This window comes from Electrophorus electricus, chromosome 7, assembly GCF_013358815.1.
Source record: "Electrophorus electricus isolate fEleEle1 chromosome 7, fEleEle1.pri, whole genome shotgun sequence".
Taxonomy (NCBI): domain Eukaryota; kingdom Metazoa; phylum Chordata; class Actinopteri; order Gymnotiformes; family Gymnotidae; genus Electrophorus; species Electrophorus electricus.
This window is the reverse complement of record NC_049541.1, coordinates 17,656,890-17,665,072: the sequence shown is the minus strand read 5'-3', so window position 1 is coordinate 17,665,072 and position 8,183 is coordinate 17,656,890. Positions and strand designations below refer to the sequence as shown.

The following is an 8,183-nucleotide window of genomic DNA, read 5'->3' as shown; positions in this document are numbered from 1 at the left end:
TGATTTTCCCTTCTCTTTCTAATAAGGAAATAGTGAGTGTGATTTGATGACTGTGGGGAGCTCTCTTGCGTTCTCTTTAGGGGGACTGAGAAGACACAGTTCCTTCTGTTTCTCTAAGGAATTAAAGGGACCCACACATACTTCTGTACTGTAATCTAGTGTGGGTATGGATGGTTTAGGAAAAGTTTCACTAAAAGAAGTAAAGGGAAAAAAAATTGAACTAATTCAACAAAATGTTTTAATATTTTTATTCACGTATCATTCATATTTTATTCACGTAGGGCTGGAAATCATTGCCCATAGGATCACACTATCTAAAACAAATAAGAAATCCTCATGGTCAAATGGACTGACATCTTCCCTTGCAGAGAATAAAGTCTATGGTGTGAGACAGTCCAACAAGGCTTATTTTTGTACAGATAAAATTATACTGAAGACTTTTCATGGTCTGTACCACTTTTAGACACAAGGTTTGAATCACTTTTCATTGTTGAAGACATTTAAACACATACATACACCCTATATTGTTTCCTATTATCTGGCCACATGTGCTTGGTGAATTTATTAGTGTTAATCCAAAAGGCATCATCAAAACAGGAAGTATGGGATAATCTCAGGAAGACAAGGAAAACATCGGCAACTCCATTACCAATCCACAATATCAGGCCAAACCAGATGGAACAGACAGAACAAGGGAATCGATGACCCACAAAATGAAATGGAATTGTTTGAATCTGATAAAAGCATCAGCAGAAAGTCTAGATGTGTTAAATTATTGAATCACAAACATCTTAAAATGTTACCATTTAATCATATAGAGTAAGAGAGAGAGAGAGACATGTGGGTCCATTTCAGTCAACGGAAGAGATGTGGTCACGGTGACTGTCCTTATACTGCTCCATGTATGGTAGCACTGCCTTCCATACCTGCACACAGACACCATCACTGTCAACAGAGAACCAGGTGGAGCAAAGCAGTGGGTATGGAAGTTGTGATACTCACCTTTTCCTCTAGAAGGAGCTTGTGAGCTACTTCAATATCTGAGCTCATAACGCGGTCTTTGTCCCATGGCCTAATGGGAAATGCAGACTTTCAGTAATATTACACACATTAATGAATATTAACAATCAAAACTGCATGTAAAAATTGACTTGAAAACAATTACTCTACCAACGCAACAGGTTTCTGAACACTTTTATGTACAAATATTTAAACCAATGCTAATTTTTTAATAAAATCTTCAATTATGCCTAGGTGATAAGGTCAATAAATGAAAAACTTCTGAGAACACAGTGGTACACCAGAAACAGATATACAGAACTGAGGAGGAAATGGCGGTCACCTGACGACAGTGCGGAGCAGCTCATAGACTCTCTCCAGCGGCGCTGTGGTCCCCAAGGGGCGAAAGAACTCCAAAGCCTGGCAGGCTGCCAGCAGCTCGATGGCAAGAACTGTGTGTGTGGGTGGAGACAGAGATGGAGAGGGAGGCAAAGAGAGAGAGATATTTAATGCCAAATGCTGGATAAACATAAGCCAGAAGAGGCCTGTCCCAGTGCACTGCTATTTATTGCCCCCTGCGTGGGGTTTCTCTCCTACCCTGCTCTACGTGCTCCACCACCCTCAGCGCTTTCCTGGCTGCCCAGCCCCCCATAGACACATGGTCCTCTGTGGCCGCGCTGGTGGACAGGGAGTCCACAGAGGCCGGGTGGCACAGCACCTTATTCTCCGACACTAATGCAGAGGAGAGACATCACTGCAAATTTTTGCAAGGTTTGGACTGGAGCGTTCAGGTCCATGTGTGCTGTGGATTAAGTGAGAGGGAGTCAGCTGTCACCCAGGGCTGCAGCGGTGCAGTGGGCTATCATGAAGCCTGAGTTGAAGCCACCCTCTTTCACTAGGAATGCTGGGAGGTCACTGAGTGAAGGGTTACACATCCTCTCGATGCGCCGCTCGCTAATACTCGCCAGCTCATGCACGCCTATGGACAGGAAGTCCAGAGCCTGTAAAGGAAATGGAGTTGGGCCTTATTTTTATTTTACCATCAGAAACAGTCTGAAGCAGTTTGCCTATTGTAAAGCTACATGGCAGACCCTGTAAGATTGTATGGAGGAATATATGGTAACTCCAGCCTGTTCTTTCCTCTTCAAAGTTATCTTCTTTGGATCTAAGGAGCCCTGTGGAAGCCCTTTTCCTGATCCTTGTGGATTTCCTGATCCTTGTAGATAGAACTAAAAACCTGGTACAGAGCAGGACACTGGTTACCTTGGCAGGATATTCTCCATGGAAGTTTCCTCCTGAAATAGTGATCCCTCGTTCAGCAAATACCAGCTGACAGGAGAGAGGTTAAGAAAGTGATAATATCAGAGCTGTTGGATATACCATTTACTGTCACTTTTTTTAAGAGCCTCATTTGCAAAATTTTCAGTATATTCCCTTTACCCCACTTATAAACATTTAAGGTAAACATGACTTGTTTGTAAGAGAGGCTTGTAACAAACATGACTTGTTTGTAACAGAAGTTTCCTTTATTAGTTACATATCAAAACCATTAAGATCATTTAGCCAGCAGGTATTGGAATTCAGTACACCAAAATGTTTTTCATGAATACTTTCCAAAATCTTAACACACCTACTTCAAACCGCACATAGTTCAAAGTATTTTCACAAAGACTCACTGATGTGGTGTAGGATGTACTATGACGCATAAAAATGAACAAAACTGCTGAGTGTAACAGTTAGCAAAAACCGCTTTCAAACTCATCATGAGACATCCTGTTGGTTTTCTAACTGTTAGACTGGTCTAACTTCTTATAAGTGGCCTACTGCCTGTCTGCTTATCTGTGAACTCAACCAACCATAATCCAACCTAAAACCACATCAGCAAGTCTGACATTTCTTAAGAATCAGCTGTAGCTTCAAGCAAGTGTGTGTGAAGGGTTGTGTATTTACAGAGTGTATTTATGGAAAAGATATTTCAGTGTACAGAATTCAAGTATTTACAAGCTAGCCACAGAGTTCTGGTATGAACATAATAAAAGGAACCATAAGTTAACAAGTAGATCTTGGCTGGTCTGCTACATTTGTGCTGAATGGAAAATTGTGTAAATTTTATTTTTTGTTGAATTATCACATTAAGTTATTTTTATCAGCTCCCTGAACAAACACACAAACTGCTAATGCAAACTGATTTAATGCAAAAGTGTATTTAGATATGACACATATATTATAGAAAGATATAGCCAGTTAGAGGATACAGGGTTATCTGTGCTGCTGTTTAGTTCAGTGTTGAGAATTTTTTTCACAAAAGCAATGGTGTCATTGGCCACGCCATGCACCTGTAAAAAGAACCACAGCTGATTCTCTTGTTTAATCCAGGTATGCCTTCAGCCAGCAGCCTTCTAATCCTGAATCTCTGGTTTCAGCGTCTGAACAGACATAATTTAACATTGGTCACCTGGGGGCAGCATCGTAAGGTGTAGGCATCCTGAACACGATCATAGGGCTTCTCTTCTAAATGAGCATAAAAACAAAATATCAATTACTACAATCATCACAAATTACTCTTTCCATAAAACAAGGAAAGCCTAAATCTGTATAGTCCAGTAGTTAGCCAGCACTGGCACTCAGAGACACTGGCCTACGGTATGTGAACTCACTACCAAAGACTCTGTTGTTGTTTTTATTCTACCTGCGATAGCAGAGGGGAAAATGTCAGAGTGGAGCAGGGCACGAAATCGCTGGGCCACCAAAATCTGTCCTGCGTGTGGCCTCACTGCATGGATATCTGATTCAGAACACAACACAGGAGAAATGGTATACCTAAAATAACAGTTCTAAACAATACCGACTTTGAACAAACCCAAAGCTTTCATACACACAAGCAGACAAAAGGGACCATTTCCTTTCTGGAAAACCAATTATTTCCTATAACTAAGTCCACAAGGAAAACTATGTTACATGGGTACAAAGATGCAAAGATTCCCAGGGTTACCATTGTCAAAGGCCTTGTTCGTTCCTCTCAGAACCTCCAAAGTGAGGGCAGCAATGACATCAGCCTGACGAGCGATGGCCTCTGCTCTCTCTACAGCCTCAGCACCCAGTGATGACATCATCTGAGTGCCATTTATCAAAGCAAGGCCCTAAAATATATAACATCACCACTCAGTAGTTGAACAAAAGTAAGTCATTAAAACTAAATTTCACACATTTCTCAGCAGTACTAGGCATGAATACCTCTTTAGGTTTCAGTGATATTGGAGTCAAACCATGGCCCTCTAGTACCTATGGAGGAAAAGTATGAAAAAAAAAATAATTAAGTGTATCCAAAAAATTACTGCTTCACTAGAACATACTAGTCAACAAGCTTGGGTTGGTGCCTGGTGTTTCAGTGCGCTTCTGGACTTGTTTTATGAGGTAGGAGGTTAACTGTGGTAAACTGAGTTTCACCGTTCTGGCATCAGTCCAGCCGGTATTTGGGGACCACATTTGGCCCTCTCCCATCAGCCCCAGTGCTAGGTGAGCTAGAGGGGCAAGATCTCCACTTGCCCCCACTGTCCCCTTCTCAGGCACCCAGGATAGACAGGATGCTTCAGAAACACACACACAAACACATATACAAAGAAATGTAGGTATTCAAGTTACTGTCAAGAAAGCTAACAACAAACATAATACTAATTAATAAAAAAGAATTAATGAATAAAACAGAAAATAATAAGATAAAACGAGGGTTTCTGGGTTATGTTTACCATTAAATGCTGAGAGCATTTTCTGAAGTGTCTCCAAGGAAACTCCACTATAACCTTTGGCTAAAGTGTTAATCCTGAGAGCAAGCAGCATCCGGGTCCTCTCTGGAATCAGGGCGGCTCCGACCCCTGCCCACACACACACAAGCTTTAGTTACAGGCAGGAACTCTATGAATGGTTAAATACATTGTGGATGTGTTGTACTATGATCAGTTTCTACCAGCAAATAAACTACTACTTAGAAACAAAGAGGACTCTAAGAAAGACTTCTTGCCAGCACAGGTGGAGCGAATGAGATTTTCTTGTAGCTCCCTGAAAGTCACACATGTGCGCATGCGCACACACGCGCACACACACACACACACACACCCAGACACACACACACACACCCACCCACACACACACACACACACACACACACACACATGCCAGAATTTTAGAACAATGAGACATTCAGTCATGGATCAGATACATAATACAGTTAATATCCAACTTACTTGAGTTGATCTTTTGCCACAACACTCCGTGCAAATTTCCCAAAGCCTGTGTTCACACCATAAACAACTACAATACACAAGTTTAAAAAATCAAAAGAAGCAAATGCTACATGTCTTAAGTGATTAGTCAAAGGTGTGCAGTGCTTAAATTTGGGAACAGTAAGCCTTAAACAGAACTAGAACATAACAGGAGGAATTTACTCTATTATGCCCCTGCAAAAAAAGGATTAAATATGTCAATAAAGACCCAGGGAGGATACTGTAAAAAAAAAAAAAAAAAAAAAAAAAGTGAAATGGGTGAAATATTAAACTAGAGTGTTGTACTACATATTCAACAGGTCTTCAATAAAAAAAACAACAGAAATGTGATAAAACTATGCCCAAAAACCAACCACAATATTTCAGCAAGCACCCATGAGTGACAGAGAGCTGTCAGACTCACAGTAGGCTATGCTACTCAGGCAGAGCTGAATGCAGTTGTGCAAGCAAGGCGAATTAGAGTCATACATCAACACACGTACGATACCACCAAATACAAATCTCCAACCAAAGAAAAGTTAAGTTCACTGGTGCTGATGAAATAGTAGGTTTTAATGTTTTGTATTAGGATTAATATGAAATTATAGGCGTAGACACAAATGGCTAGGACGATGGCTGTGGACGATAAAAAATTGCATAGACTTCACTATAAAATAACTTAGTCTAGCACTGACTACCTTTGAATTTTCTGGTAGTTAATGTTGGTGTAGCTTATATTGAGTAAAGCTTACATAAACTGTAACCTACATTAGGATCAACCATTGTACATTGGACAAGGAGAAGTTCTGCTAATGTAAGTTCTGCCAAAGTCAGTAACTGAACTTTGAAATGATATTTGTAACTAAATAGCTTGATCTGAGGTTAACTGATGATTAATTAGAAAAAAATAAAAAATAAATTGGCAGGAGTGGTATATCAATTACACATCACAAAACACACACTCATACATACACAATCTCTTTTTCTAACATACACACACACTTATATACACACACATTTTAAAACCATTTACAATTAAATGCTGCAATACGCAGTTCTGCATTAAGCAGAATAATGTTGCATCTAGGAAAAATCTAATCAGTCATGCTATCTGAATTTACAATGATTCCAAACTAAGACATTGTCTTTGGTGGCTTATAAATTCTTCCCTTAGCTCATTCTTTTTTTTTTCTTTTTTTTTTTCAATGAACTGGAAAGTGGAGAGTTTTATGGATATTTTTTTTTTTAGGTTTTATTTTAATATTTTAAATATAGACATTATAATGTTTTTGGATTCCAAAAGATTGTGTGAGTTTGAGCCTAGGTGTTTAAATACCATACCTGCGTTTTCTGATATGATCTTCTCAATTACGTCTCTGGCCTTGTTCACACATTCCTCTGTCTCAGAGCTCAGCTATGGAGCAGACACAAATCAAATACTACAGGTTCATACAAGGATACTCATTACACTTTATAAAGTACATATATGCAAAAAAAAAAAAAAAAAAAAAAGGAAAAAAGAAGACTTAAATGAATAAAGACAGTTACGTATGAGCAGTTGTTTAATTCAACAATATTAAGTGCTAACCATGCTCATACAGGTTTTGTACTTCCTCTCTGATCTGTTTGATGAATAATTCTCTTAGAAATTACATTCTCAGTGAAGGTTTGTTTGGTGGTGTCTGTGTACCTTAATCTTATAATGACCTTTTCCCAGACTGACCAAATCAGCAGTTGTGAGGCTGTTCCCATCCAGTGAGATATACTATTAAAAAGTTCAAATCAATATGATATGTAACACACACACCAACAAACAAAAATAGAATGGAATGCAGTAAATGATTCAAAACTAAACCTAACACTCATAATTAGTATTCGGACCCATAAGCAAACCATACCTCATCTTCTTCATTTGACTGAATTCTTTTGCTAACTATTGGTTAAGAATGAAAACAAGTGATCTACAGTGAAATCACCAGTGCGACAAGTATTAATTTGATTCACTTTAAAAGTATGAAAGAAAATTCTCCACTGGGACTTCAATTCTGATGCAGCACTGCAAACATAAGTCAGCACAACCCAACAACACCCAACAAATAAGGGAAAACACCCATGAAATAAGAGAGAAAAAAAAAGAAAGGATACATGCAGCCAGGCAGCAGGTCATGAGATCTGTCCCAAGTATCTCCATGAATCCCTGGAAATGATGAGACAAACTCACAGCACTGCACAGGCATTTAAGTAGGAGCTAAACGTAGTACATTTCCAACTTCCGTAGACCTACGGAGCTTGACGAAGTCATTGTCACTCAGCACACTGCTGATGGAGTCCTCCACATCTAGCAGTCCTCCATCCACACACCTCTTGAGCACAAAGCTGGGCTGGCTGCTGAGCACCTCACTGGGGTGAGCCCTGGCATAGCGCCGCAGGGCCTCCAGACCCAGCCAGCGCATACTCTTCGACGGGTCGCCACACGGGACCACAAGCCAGTCGCCACGCACACAGACAGACACACGCATTTCACGCAGAGAAAGACAGAAACAAGAAAAAAGAAATTAAAATGTATAGATAAGAACTAAGAACACAAACTTCAGATGACTAGATGGCTGACCTAATGAAAATCAGTCTAGTCTCTGGTGGAAAAAAAATGGTCCAAAGGTCTAAGGGTGGCTTGGTGAACCATGGAGAGAGTTTCTTTTAACTTGGGTCAATATATGTTTACTGGTATCCCATTACAGCAAGAGAGGAAATTATGTCTGCTCTAAACTTTCAGAGTTTTTGAACATGCCTACTTGGTAACCAATTTTGCAATAAAACCACACACACACACACACACACACACACACACACACACACACACACACACACACACACACACACACACATAAGTAGATAACAATAAAAACTAAAATTATTTAATTACAA

The 8,183-nt window shown here is 39.7% G+C and overlaps 1 protein-coding gene across 7 annotated transcripts; it reads right to left on the bottom strand.

Annotated features, from left to right (window-relative positions):
• Positions 1–234: 234 nt before the first annotated feature.
• LOC113583744 (histidine ammonia-lyase-like) lies at positions 235–7,922 on the bottom strand. Of its 7 annotated transcripts, XM_027020226.2 has the most exons (21): positions 7,870–7,922; positions 7,543–7,714; positions 7,404–7,455; positions 7,157–7,187; positions 6,949–7,023; positions 6,600–6,672; positions 5,241–5,307; positions 4,964–5,055; positions 4,746–4,871; positions 4,447–4,586; positions 4,234–4,281; positions 3,992–4,139; positions 3,689–3,784; positions 3,455–3,510; positions 3,255–3,335; positions 2,263–2,328; positions 1,835–2,000; positions 1,597–1,731; positions 1,343–1,451; positions 1,003–1,072; positions 235–926 (listed from the first exon to the last, which is right to left on the bottom strand). In XM_027020226.2, the coding sequence occupies exons 2-21, from the start codon at positions 7,709–7,711 to the stop codon at positions 852–854; spliced, it is 1,875 nt and encodes a 624-aa protein (XP_026876027.2). In that variant the 5' UTR covers positions 7,712–7,714; positions 7,870–7,922; the 3' UTR covers positions 235–851. The 7 variants fall into 7 exon arrangements, with proteins under 7 accessions (XP_026876027.2, XP_026876022.2, XP_026876024.2 ...); XM_027020221.2 differs by lacking the exon at positions 7,870–7,922 and having other exon boundaries at positions 7,543–7,861; XM_027020223.2 differs by lacking the exon at positions 7,870–7,922 and having other exon boundaries at positions 4,979–5,055; positions 7,543–7,861.
• Positions 7,923–8,183: the final 261 nt, after the last annotated feature.

Coding starts and splice junctions, on each gene's coding strand:
- LOC113583744 (XM_027020221.2), bottom strand. CDS start 7,777: ATGCGTGTGTCTGTCTGTGTGCGTGGCGACTGGCTTGTGGTCCCGTGT. Junction 7,188..7,403: donor GACCTGCTGCCTGGCTGCAT/GTATCCTTTCTT, acceptor ACCAATAGTTAG/CAAAAGAATTCAGTCAAATG. Junction 4,282..4,446: donor GCTGGACTGATGCCAGAACG/GTGAAACTCAGT, acceptor TTTCCTCCATAG/GTACTAGAGGGCCATGGTTT.